The sequence below is a fragment of the Cygnus atratus genome, chromosome 3 (assembly GCF_013377495.2).
Source record: "Cygnus atratus isolate AKBS03 ecotype Queensland, Australia chromosome 3, CAtr_DNAZoo_HiC_assembly, whole genome shotgun sequence".
In the NCBI taxonomy this organism is placed as follows: domain Eukaryota; kingdom Metazoa; phylum Chordata; class Aves; order Anseriformes; family Anatidae; genus Cygnus; species Cygnus atratus.
The window spans coordinates 102,243,049-102,265,823 of NC_066364.1; the positions used below are offsets into that span (position 1 = coordinate 102,243,049).

At 41.1% G+C, this 22,775-nt stretch overlaps 2 protein-coding genes across 9 annotated transcripts in view; one reads left to right on the plus strand and one right to left on the minus strand.

Annotated features, from left to right (window-relative positions):
* Positions 1–306, minus strand: part of RPS6KC1 (ribosomal protein S6 kinase C1) — a 92,117-nt gene extending 91,811 nt beyond the window's left edge. For 2 of the 6 annotated variants that reach the window (XM_050709611.1, XM_050709613.1), the window contains exon 1: positions 118–294. In XM_050709611.1, coding sequence (XP_050565568.1) covers positions 118–222 — 105 coding nt within the window. In that variant the 5' untranslated portion in view covers positions 223–294. Of the gene's footprint in view, positions 1–117 lie in introns of all 6 variants that reach the window. The other 4 variants (XM_050709612.1, XM_050709614.1, XM_035557849.2 and 1 more) reach the window with 3 other exon arrangements.
* Positions 307–563: 257 nt separating this feature from the next.
* On the plus strand, positions 564–20,618 carry ANGEL2 (angel homolog 2). Of its 3 annotated transcripts, XM_035558459.2 has the most exons (10): positions 564–696; positions 4,443–4,688; positions 6,590–7,023; positions 8,655–8,908; positions 10,647–10,716; positions 12,454–12,875; positions 13,844–13,970; positions 14,632–14,692; positions 17,074–17,237; positions 20,131–20,614. In XM_035558459.2, exons 2-10 carry the CDS (start codon positions 4,669–4,671, stop codon positions 20,283–20,285), a joined length of 1,707 nt encoding a protein of 568 aa, XP_035414352.1. In that variant the 5' UTR covers positions 564–696; positions 4,443–4,668; the 3' UTR covers positions 20,286–20,614. The 3 variants fall into 3 exon arrangements, with proteins under 3 accessions (XP_035414352.1, XP_035414344.1, XP_035414360.1); XM_035558451.2 differs by lacking the exons at positions 564–696; positions 4,443–4,688 and adding an exon at positions 4,828–5,164 and having other exon boundaries at positions 20,131–20,618; XM_035558467.2 differs by lacking the exons at positions 564–696; positions 4,443–4,688 and adding an exon at positions 4,938–5,046.
* The last annotated feature ends 2,157 nt before the right edge of the window (positions 20,619–22,775 follow it).

Sequence of the window (22,775 nt, forward strand, 5' to 3'; positions counted from 1 at the left end):
AGGCAGCACGGGAAGGAGGGAAGCAGGATCCCGGGGCCGGAGGAGGACGAGGGGAAGGGCGGCAGCGGCGGCCGGCACGGAGCGGAGGGGACCGGGGCCGGGCCGCGGCTGACTCACCCGCGCCGTGACCTTGTAGACGGTGTGCCCGCGGGGGTGCCGCCGCGGCTCGGTCACCGTGTAGAAGCGGGCCAGGTCCCCGCCGCGCTCCCGCGGGCTCAGCATGCTGCCCGCAGAGCCGGGCCGGGCCGGGCCGGGCAGAGCCGGGCCCCGACAGCGACGGAAGCGGCGCCCAGGAACGCCCCGACACGCCCCGGCCCGGCCGGGCCCGCCCCGCCGCCGCCGCGGGGAGCTCCGCCCAGCCCCGGCCCCGCGGCATCGCCAGGGGGGTGCCGGGGGCTGCGTGCGGTGGCCGCCCCCAAGGGCCGGTCCCGCGGGGGTGCCTCTGGGCAGGGCTGCGGCGGATTCGCAGCATGGGGAGCCCGGGATGGGGTGTGCCGCTTCCGCGGGTGGCTGGGGGGGTTCACATGTGCTGCCCCGAAGCTGGTGAAGGGCCTGGAGCACAAGTCCTGTGAGGAGCGGCTGAGGGTACTGGGGGTGTTTGGTCTGGAGAAGAGGAAGCTCAGGGGAGACCTCATTGCTCTCTGCAACTACCTGAAAGGAAGGTGTGGGGAGCTGGGGGTCGGCCTCTTCTCACAGGTAACCAGTGAAAGGAGTAGAGGGAATGGCCTCAAGTTGCGCCAGGGGAGGTTTAGGTTAGAAATTAGGAGGCATTTCTTCTCAGAAAGAGCAGTCAGGCATTGGAATGGGTTGCCCAGGGAGGTGGTAGATTCACCGTCCCTGGGGGTTTTTAAGGAGAGGTTGGACGTGGTGCTTAGGGACATGGTTTAGTGGGTGACATTGGTGGTAGGGGGATGGTTGGACTGGATGATCTTAAAGGGCTTTTCCAAACTTTATGATTCTGTGATTCTAAATCACATTGCTTTATGTTTCCTCTCTTCTCCAGATTTCTAAACAGTACTTGGACTTCTCTTTGTAGCAGGGCTCTTGTGCACATAGAGGTCTCATATAACTCTTCAGGGAGAGAGGCATATTGCCGCAATCCAAAGGAGCAATTCGTGCTGTGAGATGTTCTCCTTCCATGGATTGAACCTTCAGCTACTTGGCTGCAGTGGCATCTGTACCAGTGTAGATCTATACAAATACAGATCGCAATTGAGGTTATTTGAACTGTTAAGATTTGTTTTTATCACAGTATTTTCATTCATTTAATAGTCTGCTATTAAAAAAAAAGCTACTCATTAACAGGTTATTAATATCTGATCTCATGCAGACCTTTGACATAAAGAGAAGTATTTAACTGGCTTTCTTTGTAAAATATTAGAGACTCTTGTCATGAAACTAATAGTAAGCAGGTGTTTCCTTTGAAAGGATTAATGTGAAGGTGTTTCCTTCATATTAATCCTGAGTTCCAGATCAGATTCACCTCTGCAGATCTGGAAGCACCATTCTGGAAGCTCACCTTTGAGTGAGCAGTTTCAGCATTTCACTGTTTGGAAGTACTGACATAGTTTCACCTCATCCTTATTACTAGCAATTACAAGAGTACTCTTACTCTTAATTTGGACATTGCCCTGACTTCATTCTTATTACAATGGGAATTCCAGCCTGAGTACCAGAGGCAAGTAGGTCCTGCAAACGCACAGAGTCAGAGAAACAGGCACAAGTGGACCAGCAGTTCCTCTCCTTGGACTGGTCTGACAGAAAAAACAGCTCATTTGACAGTGGTTTTCCATGTGAAACCCCGAAAAGTCTAGCAAATTCAGGTCCGTCTCCAAATAGAAGTGTTCTAGTATCCACATACAGCTTCATCTTTGAAAAGCGCAATCCCAGAGGAAGGTCATTTTTTCTGTGGGAGAATACAGTGACTGTTCCTAACAACTCATAGGGCAGAAACAAAACAAATGTGAGTTTTACAACATCCTGTCTCTTGATTTTCTTTGGATTACTTTGGCATTCCCAGCTATCAAGTTACTAGAAAGATTCTTTATTGTTTTTATCTCTGAGAATTGCTTGGTTTTGTCTGCTTTACACAGGGAACATTTTCTTAAGGAATGGGGAAGAGAGGAAACAATTCTTACAGTGAAACATAATCCTTTCAGTGAAATTGAAGTTTCATTGAAAGAGACATTCCAAAAAGAGATCCTCTGTTTGGAGTACTTTTAATGTACAAGTGATGGAAATACTCTGAGTTTTCTTTAAATCTGAAATGAAGGGGTTAGAATGATGTCAGAGGATACTTTATTACTCTCATCTTCTCTAATTTTAGCTGTAGGAAACTTGTGGCTACTCAGATCACATTTGTGGTGGCACCACATCCAAAAACCAAAGCTGGTTGAAAATAGGCTTACACAAGGAAATGTGGAAACAATTTCCAACATGATATACTATGCACGTATTTGGTACATGCAGTTCATACAACCTTCCAGTGCAATACTTAATACTACATGATTAGACAACCAATTCCAGTATAAACTTGCTTATGAAGCAGCACTTGCTTATAATATAAGACGTGGTAGCTTTGAAGTTTTAATGCTACAAGCAGAAATCAGTGGAATAGAAGTCATCATTGATTAATCCCTAATGAATGATATAATAGATCTCATTTAAATTTTAATAGCTAACTCAAAATTCAAAAGTTAGCAATTTGGTGGGAGGAGAAATGGAGAAGAACCACTAGGAGTTGAGAAGACAGAAGTGTATGTTGCAGCTGTTTAACTCCATGTCTGAAACAAGCTTTACATATTTTGTACAGTTTCCATCTCCTTTATCTACCAGAGAATATACATATATTAGAACTGGAAAACCTCAGGAGAAAGACAGTAAATATGATCAGATCTACAGAATAGCCTCTTCGTTTGGAACAATGCAGTAGTTTGGAAATTTCTGGCATGGAAGAAGAAATAACATGAGGGGATATTATAGTGGTCCATGAAATCGTGTTTGGCTTGGAGAAGATGGATGGGAATGGACTGTTCAGTGTCTCTTTAAAGGCCAGTGAAGCTAGTAGTAATGAGGTTAAAAAATAACAACTTAAAAAATCATTTGTCACATAACGAGGGCTAGAATTGCAGGACTTGTCAAAGGGTGTTGTCAATGCAAAAAGTTTCCAAGTTCGAGTACTTGGGGGAGGGAGTCACTGAGAGATACTTACATGACAAACACATCAGTCTTAGGAAATCTGCTAAGCTCAAAACAACTAGATGCAGGAGTATTCAGCTGAAATTTGCCCGGTCTCTGCACATCTTTAGGCATCTCCTGCTATCCACCTTTAGAAAGCAGGAAACTGAGCTCTGCAGACCACTGAGCTGAACCACCAAGGCTGTTCTTGTATTCAGCATAATCAATCAAAACATCCCTCAGTGAGTCAGTAGCCTCCATTCACTAGGGCGTTTCAAAAGCTCAAATGACTCATGAAAAACTTGGCTTCTAGTTACAAATCAGAGAACTTGGAGATACCTATTTTGAAGAATAACTCTTAACATAGGATGGCTGACCTAGATATACAAAATAATAAGTAGAGAAGAGTAATCTGTAATTAAGTGTTACTGGTTTATTAAGACTTAACCTAGGGCAAAGCAAAAAATAATTGCAAAATTCAGAAGAGAAACAATTTGTATCACATGAATAGGTTAATCTTTTAGTTATCTTCTATTTTGTGTTTTCACAGTTAATTTTATGCTTACCAACATATCTTTGTCTTTTTAAAGTCTTGTCTTAAAAAGAAAAAAAGTTTCACCCTTTCCCCTTTTCTAGCCTCGCTACTGAGATTATTATTATGCAAAAACTTTCAAAGCGACAGAGTAACCTGGGTGCCTTATACAGCATTGGTTGTCAAAATGGAGAGAATAACTACATTCTACAGGAAGATTCCCACTGCTCCTAAAAATAAGAGCAGTTTTTGGTGCTGAAGCTATGGGTTACTGTCTTCTGTCTTATAAATATATCCAAGAAGTAAGAATACTTCAAAAATACAGAAAAGAACAAATTACAGAAATAATGTATGTATGGAAAATAACAGTTGAGAGTTCTTTTACTGCTGACAAATTACAGAGCTAGTAGCTTCACTCCCTTACTACCTTGTGAAGAAACTAACAGAAAATCTTTACCTTTTGCCATTAAGTAAGCTGTGTTCAAGAATAAAAACCCAAAGTGAATCAGACACATTGCCTAACATAATACTCGTAACGTAATCACATTATTCCAGTTTAAGTGTTCCCTACCAGTCCTGGGAAAAGCTTAAAATTATTGCTTACTTAAAGTCACTTGTATGAAAAAAAAGGAATGCAGAGAAACAGTATTTTGCTGGATTACAGTTCCTGTACAACATCTGCCTTATGCAGCACTATCATATTTCATATGCTTTGTGCTATATTTTCTTACAGTAAACAGAGCCAGCATGTGCTCTGTCCTCAGAAGACCTCCAGAATGCATTTAACTCCGTATTCGTGCAACGCTGGCAGAAGCAGACCTGGTGGTTTATGCGGCTGGTAGCTACGTGTGCATCTGCAGGGCTGCCAGGGCAGGCAGGCTTCCACTTCTTTCACAAGATTGGGACTCTCTACCACCACAGAGCAACACTCGCTTACATGTGGAGCATTTTAAACAGGAATGTTAAAATACAGTCTTGGGTGAGTGGCTTTTATTTTTCTGCAAACAGCGAGTGGCACCTTGAAACAACCTGCAGCTCTTCCTCAAGATGCTTGAGGCCATGGGGAACACGTGCTAAAGACAGCATCCCACAGAGAAGACAGTGTATGGAAAAAGCAGCATAAAAAGAGCGTTACATCTGCTTTTAAAAAAATAAAAAAAGGCCGAAAGTGAGAAGCGAGGCAGCCAACAACCCATCCCTCGGGGCACAACATGGCGCCCGGCCCAAGATGGCGGCCCGGCTTCAGCGCCCCGGAGCCAAGATGGCCGCCCTCCGACTACAAGTCCCAGGGGCGAGCGGGGCGCGGGGCGCGGCCTGGCCGCCGCCTGCCGTGCCGGGTAAGGGCAGGCAGGGAGCACGGCGGCGCCGGGCGGAGCTGGCTCCGTCCTGGGCTGACCCCTTCGGGGGGCACCGGGGCTGCGCGGAGCCGCCAGCGGGGCCCCGGCCCGCTGGGAGGTAAAGGGATGCGGGCGGGGGTCGGGGTCGCGGGGCGCTGCGGGCCTTCGCCGGGCCCAGGAGCCGCCTGGGCGCTGTGGTGCGCGGGGAGCCGGCCTCCCTCCTTCCCTGCCTCCCGGCAGCCGCCCCGGGGCTGGGGGCTGGCGCCGGTGAAGCTGCCCGTTCGCGAGCAGCCCTAAAACCTCGGAGGCCCGGCGGTGGCGGTCCTTTGCTGTAAACAGCCGGCGGCATGCAGGGCAGCGGCCGGAGGGAGTAATGGAAGGTGTTTCGCTCCGCCGGTCGCAGCTCGCTGCGGAAGTCCGTCTGCGGCCGTGCTTTGACAAAGGCTTCCCTTAGAACGAAGTCTTTCAGAAATCTTTGTGAAGCAAGAGTTCCAGGAGTTATCCTCAAAGGAGGGACGGCTCTTGCTCTAGGGCTGCATCGTAACGCTGCGGTGCTTTGGGGCGGTATTTCACTTGTGTGACAAAGGAGCTACTTCTAGCGCATCACGGTGAAAACTATTTCAGAACAAGCTGGTTTTGCAGAGTTGTATTTAAGTTTATTTGCTAGGCTGAATGACAGGCAGCGGGTTCTGACTTCAGGCACATCGAGCTTTGATGTCTTCAGCTCATAACATCAAAATATGTGTTGTTGCTCAAACAATGAGGAAGCTGAGACAGACTGATGTCACTTAGCTTCCTACGTTTTTGTTGACACTAAGACTTTTCTTCCGGAGTGGGTGGGGAACAAACATTTTATCTTCGTGGCGTCAATCGTTAAGCTGCGACTTTCTCACCTAGAAAGCAAACATTAAGCATTCATGTAGTAAAAGTTACTGTATACGCTGGTGCCAGAAAGGGGGAGAGCGTTAGTACCCTCTGTTTCCCTGTCTTGTTGGCTTTGTGGCTGGAGCCAAGTTTGTGACTCTTTCAGGAAGTCAGAAACTTGCTCAAAGCAGTTTTCTGATTCTTTTCAGATAACCTAATAATAAAGTTAAAACAGCATGCAGAAATGATCTTTTGTAAAGATCATTCTGCTGAGCACTTGAAAGATGTGATATTGAATTTAACAAGGCAGGGAATAAATTGTGGATAGTTATTAAGATGGAGAGTTTGAAAATTTAAATTACATTTGTTATGCTGAAGGGGAAAAAGAAGACAAGATCAGTTTGTAAACTTCCCCTTTAGAAACTTCAACTTCTACCTGAATGATTTACACATTTGCCAGTTACATGTGTAATGCTACATAAAAGGTCATAACATATAATTGGTATCTAAAAATAAGATTCTTATCCTGTGTAGGTGAGTTAGAACTCATAGGAAAATGAGTTAACTTGTAGAGAAAGATTACTTTTCATATGTCATGATCAGGGTGACTTGCATCTACAGTCTTCTACATGCAGATTTAGTTGCATTTAAGTAATAAACCTTATGCTTTCTCTGGTAGACACTCCATGCTGCCCCGTCACATGCAGAGGCTGGGCAGAGACTGGATTGCCCACTTGAATAGTTCTCAGGTATTCACTTCGAATGGCCCAGTTTCCACCTGCATGAGATGGGCCGGACATTATCCTCGGGCCTCGTTTCCTCTTCCTGTTCCAGTTGACTTCTCAGCAAACTGGAGGTTCCCTCCATTTTTTGGACCTTGGAGGCAATTTCAGAACTCCAATTGGCAGCTTGATAACTTTGCACAAAGTTCTTGTTTTCATCTACCGAACCCCAGTATGAAATCTGAGGGAGAAGAGCCACTGACAAAGAAGAGAAGACTTAGTGGTCAGCATGATACTCCAACTCCTGAGGAAGAAGCAAACTTAGCTAATCAGAAGGAAGCATTGTGTCTTTCTGTAGCACAGAATGAAAAAAGTGATAGCAGCAAGAAAGGTAAAAAAAAAAAAAAAAAAAAGCTCTTTGTCTGTTTTGCTTGCTTATTTATATTACTATGAACTTAACTTGTTAGACGCAATATTTCTTGCAACTTTTGAGTTACTATTTTTCTTGGCACCTCTCCCAAGAAAACATCTGTCTTAATGTTACAGTTCTGTAATGCTGTCAGTAAATTGCTTTATTCTGTGATGTCAAACAGCCTGTCAGAAAGAAAGGTATACTGTACTTGGTGGCAGAGCAAACAGCAAATGTGAAGCACAAATACACCTACCCAACTCAATAATCCACTTTCATGGAACTTGGAAGTGTCTGTGTTAACTTATTACACATGACATCAAATGTTTCACTAAGTGTTTAGGGTATTAACAGTTTTGGCAACTGTGAAACAAACGGAGGGGCACCATCAAGATTGCAGCCCTCTTAAATAAATTACTTGCATAGCAAAGTAAAAGAAGTTGTATTGTGCCTGAAAAGGACAACAGATGCCATCAGGATCCTAAAGGACTTTTTGGACACAAATATCCATAAACGTGAAGAATTCCTTCCTGAAGAATTAGAAAAGTCATCCATTATCAGGAGCTGAAGGAAGGGAGGCTGCTCCATGTCATTACTGCTGAGTCCTGCCTTAAACACCCTCCCCCCAGCAAGCATGTCTTGACTTACCTTTTTATCTGAGAGAGTGGTGGGCATTGTGGCCCATCCTAGTTATCTTTCATTCACACATTGTAAGGTGATGGTAATTAAAGGCACTCACTGAGGAGCAGTGTGGCTTCTCTCCCACTATAAAAACAGTATTTTGCTGTTCTTGCAAATAGTGGATAAAGTCCTGAATAATGTGAGCACAGTGCTGAAATCTACTACCCAGGTAGGGCAGATACTAACAGCTCTTGCTGCAGTCTGCTGTTTGTCGATAACACAGATAACTGGGCCTTGGCACTCTCTTGGATGAGCTGGCACATAGCTGAAAGGCATCTTTGATCACAATCTTTTTAAATGGACAAATACATACCTGAAAAACAATTGGACACTTAATGAGGGGCAGATATTCTTATAAACTTTCATACACAAATAATAGATACTAAACTAGGTATGGCAGAAAGGCAAAGCCTTTTCAGAAGTCTTTGTTAATTCTGAGGCTTATAATTTCTTAAAATTTCTTAACCTCACTGAGGAAAATCAACTTTGGTACCTGTTTTGGTACAAAATAGATGAAGAAGCATGTATGCTGTTCTGAGGGTGTGCCCCAGGCTGCCATACCCCATGTCCACTGGGGAGGCAGTAGCATAAGCCTGCGTCAGAGTCTGGCTTTGGCTTACTGGTTTGACAGGCTCCAACAAGCAAGATGGTGTGGTAGGACAGCAGTGATCTCCTTAGAACATGCCAGTTTCCTAATTTCAAAGTCATTTGAAATCGAGAGCATGTAATAGTTTTCTGGTGTGTTTTTTACTGATGCTTATATAAAGTTTATCTTAAATGGAGGGTCTGAATCACTGCTAATCAAATGAGCTTTGAGAATTGCTTAAGTAATCTCACAGGCAAATAGTTGTCAGTAGAATGATTTCCAATAGCGGTAAGAAGTCATATGGTGTATTACATAACTTGTTTTCTGCTGCATGTGTTTTTAACAGGAACCATCAAAAGGCACTGGGAATATTTCTGTCAGCACAGTAAAACAATGAAGGTCTTTGAAAATAAAGAAACTGACCAAAGCAATAGAGAATGTGAAGCAAAATTTGATTTTACAGTCATGTCCTACAATATCCTCTCGCAGAATTTGTTAGAAGATAACTCCCACCTGTACAAACACTGCAGGCAACGCTTGTTAATCTGGACGTACAGATTTCCCAACATTCTGCAAGAAATCAAACAGCTGGATGCGGATGTGAGTACAAAACGAGCGTGCGAATGTTAGTAAGAGCTGATGAAATGAGGCAGCAAACTTCTGTTGTATTTTCTTTTAGTAGGTGGGTTGTCTAGTGGATCGAACTGAGCTTTTAGTTATCTCATGCTTAACAGTGGTTCTGCTTTATGCGTACACAATTAGTGTATTCCGCGTGATCCAAACTTGCAGCAAAGGCAAACTCTAGAGTATATATTACTCATGATTGCTTTTTTTCCCCTATCTTACACCTAGAATGGCCTTTTTGACATGACTTTGATGTTCTGTTCATACGGTGTAATTTTTTTTAAAAAACAAAACTTTCACATAAATAAGGCACTGAACGTACAAGCAACTACACTTTCAGAGGCCAAAGGTCTATTTGGTCTTGTCATGTCTTCAACACATGTAATGACAGCTGTCGAGTAGAATAGGGCACCTTTTCTCTATGATAGTCTCAGCTTCTGAACCTCGAATTGAAGTCTGTGTCTTCAACTGTACCTGAAGTTATTTAGTGCAAAGGACACAAACAGTTGGTCATTACTGGCAAATACTTAATCTTGGATACCAGGCTTTTGTGGAAGGAATTAGTAGTATGTGTGCACACAGCAGGGTGAAATTAAGGCAATCGCCAGGACTGGCATTTTCTGTCTTTCAGGTGTGTGACTTTGACTTCAGATTTGTTTAGATAGTGGTAACATCAAGTGTCCATCTTCAGTAAATCAAAAGTCCATTTCTAAAACCTGGCTGCTCATCCTTTAGAGCTGTTTGTTAGACCAGGTAATAGAGAACTTGCTGTTGGGTGGGAATCCTTGGTTTGGCAGGCAGGCAGACTCAAATGTTGTGTTTACTTTTCTGATTGTGTGAGGTCTTGAGTGACGAAACTGCTGTTTTCTTGAGATTACTGTTGGAGGTTGTGAGAAAGATGCAGCTGTTAGTAGTACCTATTTCAAGTGAGACTCTGATCCAGAAGTATTCTTTGTGGTTGTTATTTTCTCTCTTCACCTGGTATTCTGCACCATTTGACTTGTGAACAGGCTTACTGCTCTTCACTACTGAGACATACCTCTGAACTTCTGCTTACAGCAGGGTTTGAAAAAATACCTTGTCTTGTAGGGCTTTACATGTTCTTGGTTGGCTGGTCATGGGTGTTTTTGTTTGTTTTAAGCACGCTCAGTGCTTATTGTTAATCAGGAAGTCAAGTCAAACTTTGCTTCAGTCATTGTTCAGGCCAATGAAAGTTTGGTGATAGAGTTCAACCTGTTCGTGTCAGAAAACAGTGCTGAGCAAATTGAAGTAATTGTGTTAGAGAAGCCACCAAAAAGCTGCTTTGTTGTACCACGTGGAAAATGCAATTGTGTGAGTGTGTAGGCAGGAAGCTGGAGATGAAAGTCCTCTTCAGGAGGGGCTCTGGTGGGGATCTGCCTGGTGCTAGCAGCGGTAACAGACTTCTCCAGGAGGAAGGGTTGGAGCGAAAGCCAGCCCCTCTGGCAAAGAGCGGTCCGGGGTAGGTGCTAAGGCCTGCAGAGCCACACAACACAAGACTGGGATGGAGGTGACACCTTGTATTGCCTGCACTGAGTCACAGCAGGCAGCTGCTCACAGCCCCTAGAAGGGTCTGAAATATTTTTTTATTATATCTGACATATTTTTTTTGTTTAAGCCTATAAAGACTGCCAACAAAGGGATGAATTAACACTTTGACCTACTGACATCTTTTAATTGTAAACTTTTGCCTTAGGTACTTTGTTTACAAGAAGTCCAAGAAGACCACTATAGAAAAGAGATCAAGTCAAGTTTGGAATCCCTGGGTATGTTGAAATTCTTATGACCAGTACACTTTGTTTTTTTTTTCCTTCTGATACTGCCCTCCACCTCCCCAAATCTCTTAGATGATAGAAACATGTCTCCAGCCTTTATATGCAAAAATGTTATATACCTCCTTTTATATTTTCATCAAGCACTCTCTTGAAACTACCATAGTGTTTTCTATCAGTATTCCTGTTGGATAGCTTTTCCCAAGTATTCGTTTCTTCCAGCTTGCAACCTTGCAGTATCAGCAGTAAATTTTATCCGTGGTCAGTTTATGTTCGTTAGTTTTTATACTAGTACTGTCGGTCAGCCTAACTAGCAGTGTCTTGTCACTCTGTCATAGGAATCGGTGGCAAGGGACATGCTGATAGGGATGTCATTCTATGGTGGTTTAAACTCATTGAAGTTTTATTTGCACCCAGTCCCAGGGCCCCACTCCCTTCCTGGCACTGGTACTTGTCTGATGCCAGGAGGAGCCTGGGCTGATTTTTTTTTATTTATTTTTTCTTTATGTCTTGGTAGTCTAGCTCCCAGAACCAAGTGCATGTAAAGAAGGCAGAGTAATGGCAGCCCTGACTTAAATCAGCTTGGAATGTGGAATAGCAATGCAAGGCCAGGCTCCTGTGGGCAAGGGAGCGTTCGGTCAACTCCGCTTTATGGGGCTGTACTTCATGAATTTATATGGCATGTGCTGGGCAGAGAAGTGTTTAAAAAAAAAAAAAAGTATTGCGGCAAGATGTTTAGTTCTTTCTTACACAGATAAGGTCTCATTAAAATCTGAGTTTCAGCTCTGCATAGAGTAAAGAACTTGGAAAATTACTATTTTCAGGCGGACTTACGTGAACTCCAGTTCTGTCATTTGATAGGTGTCTCAGTTTTCCTGTTGCAAGCTTGCCTATTGCTGCTAACTGGATAATTGCATAATTGTGTAAATATGTTTAAGCATTTGATGGTCTATGAATCATTTTAGACAGTGATTTATGACTTACAGTGATTATTGCTTTTGGTTGGAAGACCTCACTGCTAGTATTTTTAAACCGTTATAGTAACATTCAGAAAAAAAACTTCAATACACAAGTCTACTTTTATGGGGCTTGGGGTTTAGATTTTTTCTTTTTTGTTTGTTTGTGTTTTTTGTTTGTTTCTTGTTTCGTTTTGTTTTTCCACATGAGCAGAGAAGAACATGATCGGTATTTTAAACTATTTTGATGCTTATACATTGCAAAAGGCATTAGACCAAATTTACTGTAGTTGTTTCTTTAAACTGAAGTTAGGACAAAGCTTTGTGTACACTTTCCGTCCTGAATCATATTTTGAAGCCTTTCTTAAGAAGTTGCTTCTTAGCATACAGAGAAGGAATAAAATGAATGTTAAGGATACCTCTTCATATATGAATTGTTAGTGACATTAAATAATTTCTCATTTAAAGAACACAAGATAAATACCTTTACATAAACTTCTTTACATTTTTAGCTGAACTTTATTTTGGGCAGGTAATGTTGAAGTGTTTCCTGTCTTGGGGAAACTGCTTCCCTTGGTAAAGCAACTGAGAATTTTACCTCAGAAGTCCATGACGGACGTTGAAGAAACACAGTGGACATCCCTTATCTTTGGTAGAAATAGACTGGGTCTTCACTGCTGTGGGAGAAAAGTAGCATGAAGTCTTTCTAATTTTTTTTTTAACTTACCTGTATTTATACAATGGCATTTTATGTTTTTAATTGCCTTTCTTGCAGGGTATCACTGTGAGTATAAAATGAGGACTGGGAGAAAACCTGATGGCTGTGCTATTTGCTTCAAAACTTCCAAATTTAGCCTGATCTCATCAAACCCCGTGGAATTTTTTCGCCATGATATTCCACTCTTGGACAGGGACAATGTGGGACTGGTGTTGCTTTTGCAGCCTAAATTTCAGTGTAAAACTAATGCTGCCATCTGTATAGCCAATACACATCTGTTGTATAACCCACGGAGAGGGGACATCAAACTGACCCAGCTTGCAATGCTCTTGGCAGAGATTGCTAGTGTGGCCCCTCAGAAGGACGGTACCTTCTGTCCAATTATCATCTGTGGTGACTTCAATTCTGTTCCTGGTTCTCCACTGTACAGATTTATAAAGGAAGGAAAGTTAAATTATGAAGGACTTGCTATAGGGAAGGTAAGCTGTGCTTTTCGTTTCTCATTTAAAAAAAAAGGTTAATGCGATTAAAGAGAAATATTTAAGTGACGCTAGAATATGATAGCTGGATTTGTGATTATTAACATTGCAGTATCAATCTTGGTGCCCTTCACAAAGCCTTTAAAGCAAAAGTTACTGTGAATTAAGCCTGGGTCTGTTAGCTGTGCCTTACAGAATGCTGTCTGTTTCATTTCAGCATGCGAGAAGAATTTGCCAAGCAAATTAATTGTTCTCAAAAGGCAGTTATCCACAAGATGATTGTATCACTGTTTCTAAGTGTCCTGGTCTTTAAATAGGATAAAATAAGTACTTAATCAAATATGTACTGTGTTCTCTCTGGAAAGATGACTTCTGTTTTGGATGAACCGTGAATTACAGTGGTTAGAATAACTGTAAAATTAAAACTATGATTAGATGCTGAACATAAACTGTGTCAGGTTATATGGTTTTCTTTGTAAATTCTTGTATGTAGCTGTTGGATATGTCGAAAGCTATTTAATAGAAAGTAATTGGAGTACGTACAGTGAGACAATAGGAAGACAGGAGCTTTTGTTTGTTGCTAGTGGGTTGTTGTTTCTAGCCCCTCTTTGACTTTACTTGCACCGAGAAGAATAAGCATCATGAAGATGAAGTAAGTGTCTGCTAGGGAGATGTTTATACTCGGTCCTGTTACGTTGCTAGAAGTGCTCTTGGTAGTTTCTCAGCTTTGTGTCACAAGAACTGTCTTGGAAATTTAGATATCTGCAAAAAGTTTGATAAGAGTTAACAAAAGAAGTGTACATAAGGAGAGTTTGGTATTTTTATAGAGACTTGACAAACCATTATAAAAGATTTATTCTAGGAGGCTGAATTTTGTGTAAAAATTTAAAATTTACAGAATTTTTCCATTCATTTCAATGTTTTTTAACCAGATTTCTATATGAAAAAAAGCTTGTTGTCTTTCTTAGGTTTCTGGACAAGAACAGTTTCCAAGGGGACAAAGAATCTTATCTATTCCAATTTGGCCAAAAAAATTAGGTATTTCACAGAACTGTGTATATGAGATAAAACAGCAACAAAAAGAAGAAAATGCAGGTCAGTTTTTGGGTTGATGAATTTTGTGGTCCTTTGAAAACATCCTGCAGGTAGCACTGAAAAACAGATCATTTCTAGTAGAGGGGAAAAATGAGCCTTGAGAGCTTGCAAAAAATTCATTGGTGGGCTTGTTAGAGTGTGAAGTTATTTGTTCACAGAAGTATTTGCAGATTTGAATCTTTTAGAAGACACAGAAATACTATTCGGGAGCTGATCCATAATAATTAAACTGCTGTGTTTGTGTCAGTACAGGCAGTTGTGCTGTGAATAGGCAGAGAGAGAGGAATGCAGCAGCACGTGTGTAGCGTCAGCCTACGTTCTGCACCAGTGCTGATGTATTACAGCGAGAGAACTTCATGGAACAAAGGGGAAAAGCAAGTGGTTCCTTGCTGAGTGTTATCACATCTCTCATCCACCTTTTTTCTGTGACAAACAAAATAATTTGAAATGAACGGGATGTACCTTGAAAGATTCTTTGAAGGGACTCTTAGTAATGGAACAGAATAATTAATCCAGCTTCGTGAATTTTATCTTGCTTGCTGCAAGAAATAAGTGTACTTAGAGATATAACAGGTGGCTGTATTATTCTGTAGCTTTTCAATACTGGTCTCACCTACATCCTATTCTTTAAATGTAAATTGAATGTATTTTTGTTTTGCAGGAGAAAAAATGGAAGAAGCAAAATTGAACAATACCAAGGAGATTGTAAGAGCATCTGAAAAGTACGTGTTGTGGGGGGGAAGAAATGGAAACCATGGACTGGTTCTTAGTTTTTGGGGTGAGGGGTGTCGTTTGGGTTTTGTTTTTAGGCCAAACTTGTATCTGATTCCAGACATGGATACAAGATGCTCACCCAACTCAATCTGTCCATCTGGCAAAATAATCAGTGTGTGTCCTGACAGGAACTTGCAAGTATTATTTCAGAATGCAGAGAAGAGGTATCAGTGCTGGTTAGAGGGTATTTTCTGTCTGCTTCTCAAAAGAATGCATCTGATATTTTTGTCACTTCTTGGCATAAGCAGGACATCTCAGCTTGCTCTGTAATCACATCGTAGGAAAGTGGTGAACTGCAGTCCAGATGCGTAAATCATGTAGTCATGGTTGGTTTTGTTTGTTTGCTTTTAGAGGAGTGTTGTCTTGCTGCTTGTGTTGGTACGCTTCTCTCTCTCCTGTTCTTGAGATGCTGGTTTACAGATGCTAATTAAATCCTGTAATACAGTGTGACATTTGGATAAAATAGGGAACCGGAAAGGCCAGGAGTTCTGTGGGAGAACTGAAGTTTTTGGAGTCCCAAAAACTTGTAGTGTGGTTTTTTGTTTGTTTGTTTGGGGGGAGAGGGTATGGAAGAGGGATCTTTAATGTAATTATTGGTTTGGTAGTATGATTCCTATTCAGATAAAATAATTGCCAGTTAAACTGAAGGAAGAAGCCATCACTAGACTGTTTTGAAGAAATATATGGCTGCTTTTTGAAAGGAAGAATATATTTGCATTTACCAAACTGGTATAAGTATTTAAAATAAGGCACAGAAGGAGGAAGCTACCGTAACTGTGTATGTGTGATGTCAGGCTCCAAGTTAGCTGTTTCTTCTGATCAGAAATGAGGTCTCGGTACCACTACTGGTAGTCACCTTAAAACCCCTGGTAATAGAAAAGGTAAGTAATGGCATTTCTGAGAAAAGAAGGTAATCCAGGAAACCCTCTGCTACAGTGTAAATCCATAGCATGCCACATGTTGAAGACTGCTTGCAGGTTTTTTTGCTTCATCTTAAAAAGAACATGAAATAACAAGGCTGATCAAAGTTAGGGAATAGCTTTGATCTGAAGAGTGATTAAATGGACTTGGGTGCTCTTGGCTTAGAAAGAAGACAGCTGGGAAGGGACAAGGGTAAGCAGTGGGTATACAGATCATGACAAATTTCCAGGCAGTAGCTATAAAACAGGTAGAGGGTCTTCCTCTATCAGCACAACTAAAATTAACTGCTAAGCATTGTAGAAGTTTCTAAGAAATAGTAAGGAAAGCACACAGAAGAAAAGTGTGTTGTATGTGGTTTGCCTAGTGTGGATGCAATGATTGTTGGCTAGGTTGTGAGCTGCAGGACTGTTGAAAATTGGGATGTTCTCCAGTGACCTGTATTCTTATATGCATCACCATTACAGTCGTTACTCCCAGCCTGTGTTTGCTGCTGACTGGTGTCAGGCAGTTAGGGCAGGCTGTGATGACTCAGGAACGCTGTGCTTCTGCTAACTGTGGATGAAAATGTTCCTCCAAATACAGGAAGCAGAAACCCATGGAAGCTGCAATGGATACCCTATAGTAGCAGAATCAATGGAAGAGAGGAGCTTATTCCCCATCAATTTCCAGAGCAGAAATTACTACCCCTCTGTATTGTACTCACTGTGACCCAGGCAGGTGACACACTGATTTTTAAAAAAGAAAAAAAAAAAAACTTGGTTTCAACCAGAGCATATTGCAGATTAGGTTTAAAATGCAGCCCATGCAGGGCAAGGCAGGTACAGCTGAGGGAATGGTGATTTGCTAAAAGATGCAGTTGTGTCTTTTGTTTTCAGGATTACAAAAACAGGTGAGATGAGGTGGGATGAACTGGAGTAGTCTGACAGGTGATGGGGAGACACAAAATGGGAGCCTGAGTAGAAGAAGATCAGCATAGCCTAATGTAAAAACACCTGATAGCTTTGTTTAGGAAAAAAAAATTAATTTCTCTGAATGCTGAAGGGCCCAGTTAGATGAGTTGAGTTAGTCTCTTTCATGTAAGCTATTCTCATAGATACTTCTACCCATGTTTCAGGGAGAGATAGCACAATGAGCTCGTGTGAAATCTTAAAAAAGTGTGGATGGAGTTAATCCAGTTTTGATAGGCTTTTAGGTGTCTGCCATTTACTTGAAAAAAGCTGCTTTCATTTTACCTTCAGAGGTTTGGGCCCCTAATGCAGAAGGTAGTGGGATTGATTGCTTAAGGTTGTATAACCTACATATCCAGATGATGATTTTGTTTGAACTAGGAACTGTTTGGTGTTTCTTCATTGCTTGTTCTTTCTAGGAAATGCAAGAAAATGAAATGTTTCTCTTTGACGCTGTTTAGGTTGTCTTCAAAATTGCAGCACCATTTTAAGTTGTCTTCAGTGTATTCTCACTACTTCCCTGAAACTGGGATGCCAGAAGTAACAACTTGTCACTCCCGAAGTGCAGTCACAGTGGATTATATTTTCTATTCTGCAGCAAATGATGATGATGCTACCCAGCCAGGTAAAGAAACCATCTTTTTTTTTTTTTTAAGAAATGCTAAAAGGAAACTTCCAGATCCTGTTCTAAGGGAAACACAGGAACAATTTGATCTGTATCAAGTATCTCAGGTTTGTGGTGTTGTTTTGAAGCAAAAAACTTTTACCTTTTAGAAATTACCAGAGAAATGTGTCTGGCCTTGTAAACTTACCACAGCTGGACGTAGAGTCCCACACAGGGCAAACTCTTTCAACTTGCTAAACATTCCTGTAGTTGCCATCTTAGCTTAGAGACCAAGAGCCGAGGCTACAGAAAAGCAGCAACGTAAGTAGCACCTAGGAAATACTGGTGTCAGTAACTCATGCAGGATCTCAGTGGCAAAATAGCAATTTATGATGTGCATTAAAGTTTATTAATGAACGATTTCTTAGAAAATCACTTTTAAGATAGATTTGATGTAATGTCTGTCCAGCAAATGACCTCATGTGTCTTTCCTCTGAGAGCAGACACTGGCACATGCCCAGTTGTCCCTCTCCCGTTGCAGTTGCGGCTGAAACTCGCCAGATGGTGCAAGAAAGACACGGTGCCTCTGCGGGTGTATTTGTTCATGGGTAGTAACAGTACCGTCCTTGATTGCTTTTGTGTTCTTACCATGGATATTCCTGAGCAGACTTTCCATGTGAGGCTTTCCATGTTACAAAAAAGAAAACAGACCTTCCACGTTATACTTAGCTGTGTGTTTTATGCCATTGTCAAAGAACATTGCACAGTGCAGCACTACGAGATAAATAAATGGCTTTGCAGAACTCAGAGCAAAGAAAGCTGGGTTCCGCTCCTGCTCCCGGTGTAGGTTGCAACTGATGTTTATAAATTAACATTCATTTCAGTATCTGAAATGAAAATACCACCTTCATCTCTCTCACCTTGAGTCTAGGCTGTTAAAATTCATTGAGTCAATAGACAAAAGTCTCATTTGTCTTAACATGCACAACAAATGCTGTGTTAGTGTAAAGTAACAAATACAAAAGCTTTAAAACACAGAAATAAAAGTTCTGAAAAGCTGGATGACAAGTGTCTAAACTCAGCCTGGATTGTGTGACTTGAGTGCTGTGTGGTTTCAGTGCAGCATCTTGCAAAACGGAATCCTAATTCACATGCCCATAGATTTTGTTTCAGTACCAGTGGCCCAGCAGAGCTATAGCACTTCTTTCTTCCTGCATGGTTTTTCAAATAGATCTTTCACCCCATGTCAGAGCATAGAAGAGGAGCAAACTTGAGTTCTCGGAGTAACGTAAACTAGTGTAGTTCTTATTCATTAGTTCTCAGTTTGGATTTTCAGTTGTCTGATGACTGTCATTGGATGTCCATCATGGAAAGTGGTCCAAAGTCAGAAGAAGTGACTTAGATGTGGTCTGAGGCTGGCTGGTCACTTTTTTCCCACTAAAGGTGTTTTTTTTTTTTTTTTTTTCTTTTGGAAGAGTTTTGATGCTTTGGTTTGTGTTATGCTTAGTCCAGAATTTTGGACTTGCTGTGAAAGCAGGGTTCAGTACCTACCTGGCTTCTTCGGGATTCGATTTTGCTGGTTGCAGAGTGCCCTGAGCTGAAATTAATTGCTGCACGCAGACCAAGCTGTCTGTAGCACCAAACTGCTGCTTTATAGACATTCGGGTGCTGTGCCAAATGATAAACTTGGCTCAAGAGCTGGGCAGACGTGCTCTGGAGCTATTGAGGCATCTTTGCAGCGAAAAGGCTTTTCTTCAAAGCAGTAGTAAACAGCTGCTGGGCTGTTAAAGGCCTGGAAAGCTGGCAGTTGGCTAAGCAGTGAAGATGTTGAACTATCTGAGGAGTTTAACAGTTGCTGGATAATCCTTTAAATACCCCTACTGTTAAGACAGTACCTAAAAAGGTCCAGTCAGAAGGATCTAAATTTGCTGATCATTTTCACACAGACTTTTTTTTTCTGTCAAAGTTGGAGCTGCTGTTTGTGCTGTACCTGAAAAGCAGTCAGCCCTTCAGTATTCTCTCTGCACTCTGAAAGCAATAGCTAGGGCTGCTGAATAGTCGACTTCCTCAAAGAGACAGCTTAAGAAGCCTGAGTTTGTTGACACGTCACTGCCGGATCTTATTCTTAATGGAATTCCTTTACTTGACTCAAAAAAAAGCTTATTAATTCTTGCTGCTGATAGATTTTGGTTTTTTTGATGACACATTTTAAGTATATTGTAATAGTAATGTGTAATAATAACAAGGCTGTCAGTCATCTTCCCCTCTTCCATGAAAAATGTGGTGCTTTTGATATTTGGGGGGGAGTTTTCGGGGTGTTTGGGTTTGTTTGTTGGTCTTTTTGCCATTATTGAAAGTGGCAGGAAACACCAGAGAGAGATCCATTTCTTACCATGGGCAGTTCGGAAGGGAGATACCAGAAGACTTTCATCCTCAGCAGTGAAAATATCTGCTGCCTGCTGGAGAATTGTATGCTTGAGGATACAGAAATAAAATGTTATGTGAAATGGAGACTCTCAAAAGATCCTTCATTTTGCAAATGTCAGCTCTGTTTAACCATGCTGTTATGCTGGAGTCTAAGACTGGATTGTATGAGGCTTTTTCAGGGAAGTTACAATGGACAAATCAATCCCTTTCCCTTTCTACCTCCATTCCTCCTTCTGCAAAATGGAGGGGCAGTATCTTTTGGAGTACTTTGAGCTCTACTGGTTATAAGTAAGTCCTCTTGTGAGGGTACAGTAATAAACTGAAAGAATTTCCAAAACACCTTATTGGTGATTTTGCATGGAATGGTAACCACTTCAGATTATTTTTGTTGTGTTTTCTTCTTTCTGAATATGTATGAATGTGACTTTTATTTTAACATTTAGTCCACACTGATGAATGTTTCTTTTCTTTTTTTTTTTAATATTAGGAGCAGTGGATTCTTTTCATGGAGGTCTGAAGCTTCTTGGTAGGCTGGCACTTCTAACAGAGAAAGATCTCTGGACTGTTAATGGTCTGCCCAATGAAAATAACTCTTCTGACCATCTGCCATTGCTAGCAGAGTTCAGGCTTATTGAGCGGTAATAACCAAAGGAATTTTCATGTAGCTAAAGTTACCTTCACCTTCTCCCTTCATGTGATTTTTTATTTTTAAGGGTTAATTCAAGCACTGCTGGTCCGGTTTAAACAGGTTTGCATGCGTGCTGATTTGTTAGTGTTGTGTAAAGTAGACTTTTTAAAGAGACTTTTTTTTAAACATTTAAATGACTTTATGAAGTCTTTGAGGCAAAAAAAAGTTTACATTAGCTTCCTCTTTGATAATGGAAAACATCTGTGCCAGTCTTAAAATGGCATTATTTTTCACAGAGATAGTGTAAATGGTTTTTATTGTAAATATTAGTAAAATTGATTATTCTCTGACAACTGTGTCATTCTTCAAGCAAAGGGAAGTGAGTTTGTGTGTATGCCCCATGTTGTAATAAGTTAAAAGTAATGTTTTATTACAGAGTTGCTCTGCAGATGCTTTCATCTGAATAATTCTGCAAAGGAATTGCCTTTATTACTTACAGTCAGTGCAGAGGCTGCAGGGTTGGACCTGGATAATTTTGCATAAGGCAACTATTTATGCTCTTAAAAGTTAAACTTCTAAAAGGTCTAGAGACAACTAGCATTCACTAGAATCTTTTTTAAAGTATACAAAATAAAACCAAGTTTAATAAGCAAGCAATCTTATAGAAAATTCAAAAAGAAAGTCTTCTACTTCCTTGGACTTCACGTATATTTAACAACTGGTTAAAGGTGTTTTTTTTTCCACTTAGTTTTAAAATATCAAGTTGTGTATTTAACAGGGGAAGATGGGTAACGGAGAAGTTCTGCTGTTTCAGTGAACCTTAACTTGAGCATTACTTGTCCAGCATCCAGCCCAGTATTTGTTTAAAGCCTCAGCTCTCCCACAGTACAGATTTCACATCAGCTCCACTCTTTTACACAGAGGAACACTTCCTTAGGCCAGTCCAAATATGTAGTTATTCACAGCGGTTTGAATCTCCAATTTTACACTAATTTAAAAGCAAGTGTTTTGGACTTGCTGATCAATGGCTTTCCTATTTGGTTTCTGTTCAAATACTGTGTCACTGTTACATTTTAAAATGGCCAAATTCAAGGCAGTAAACATGACAGCCTTCTGAAAACACACCCCACTCCCTGGCAACCCCCTGACACCATTAAGGCAGTAAGATTTTTTCTATTTCATTAGGGTATGTTGTTACTAAAGGACTACAGTAATTTCCTTTCCAACAGGGGAAACAATCACCTTAAGTCTCTTCCCCCATTTTGATGACATTAACAGGGAAAGGGCCAAGGCAGTACTGAAACAATACACAGCAATAGAGTTTCAGGGTTTAGAGACTTGTTCTGGTCTGTCAGTGTAACCCAGTGAATGGTTAGGGTAGGTTCAAGGGTTTAATGCATAAATTTCTTTATAGAACAGTAAATGATGGATGTAGGTATTTAGCTTACAAAAATCTGTTTTGGTTCCTTTTTGTCACATTGATTCTAGACTGTAGCCTAATAAAATGATTTAGACATTTTTCTGGAATATTGCAACCAGGCCACATACATATAATAGCCAGTGTTAAACAAGACAAAAAATAACCCTAAATCATTAAAAAGACTACCATGAAATTTTTATTGAAGTCTTACACTGTGCCTAAGCATACAAGTAATGAAAAAGAGAGCAGCATGCATGTTTTCTACATTATTTGATGACTTTGCAGGGAATTAAAGTCACTAGAACCACAATTAAGACAAATGCCATCATAAGCAAGTTTCAAGAGAATATTTCAGCTGAACTTCAAAGCAAAACCCACCCCAAAAGCAATTTGTCACACAGCTCTATAGCATAAAAGAGTTTCAGTATAAGTTAGAGGTTAAGAGAAAATAACTCAAAGTGCTCTGGACACTGGTAAAAGCTATATACCAACCACTGTCACTCAAGCTTAAGTAAACAATGGTTTTATAGAAAAAACTTGCAACATATTAGATAACCTCATGCTATAGAATACAGCTGATCACCATGTAAGTTTTTCCACAGTATTTTACCCATGGAAAATCTAAGGGACACAAAAAAATTGTCGCAAGACACTGAGCAGCACAAAGTGTAAAACAAACTCTGCAGCTGATGTCAAATCACACAAGGATTTCTACCAAAAGAATATTTCCCTCTTCAACTTCACTCCCGACCCAAAAAAAATCCTGTTGTGAACACAGGAGTGAAAAAGGCTGGGGTGAGAGGGATGAGAAAGGCCTCCCTGTAATCAATAAAGTCATCTTGTACAAAGAAGTATAATACATTTGAAAAGCCTTTCTAGGCATCCTGAAGCCTGATTATTGAAAAGCCTTTTACGGTTTGTAGAAGGTTGCTGGGTCTCTGTGTTGTCTTCCTGCCCTAGGTAGCTGAGATTCACTGACTTCTCTGAGCAATGATGTTTGTGTACATGCGCTCATCTCCTTCTGTATTCATTCAATTCTTGGCTGAGACAAGAAGGGTTCTTGGAGCTTAAATCCTTCAATTTG

Excerpts from the sequence above, each read along its gene's own strand:
- ANGEL2 (XM_035558451.2), top strand. The coding sequence starts at position 4,938 with ATGGCGGCCCGGCTTCAGCGCCCCGGAGCCAAGATGGCCGCCCTCCGA. Across the intron at positions 7,024-8,654 it reads AAGTGATAGCAGCAAGAAAG|GAACCATCAAAAGGCACTGG; the intron begins GTAAAAAAAAAA and ends TGTTTTTAACAG. Across the intron at positions 14,693-17,073 it reads ATTGTAAGAGCATCTGAAAA|GTTGTCTTCAAAATTGCAGC; the intron begins GTACGTGTTGTG and ends GACGCTGTTTAG.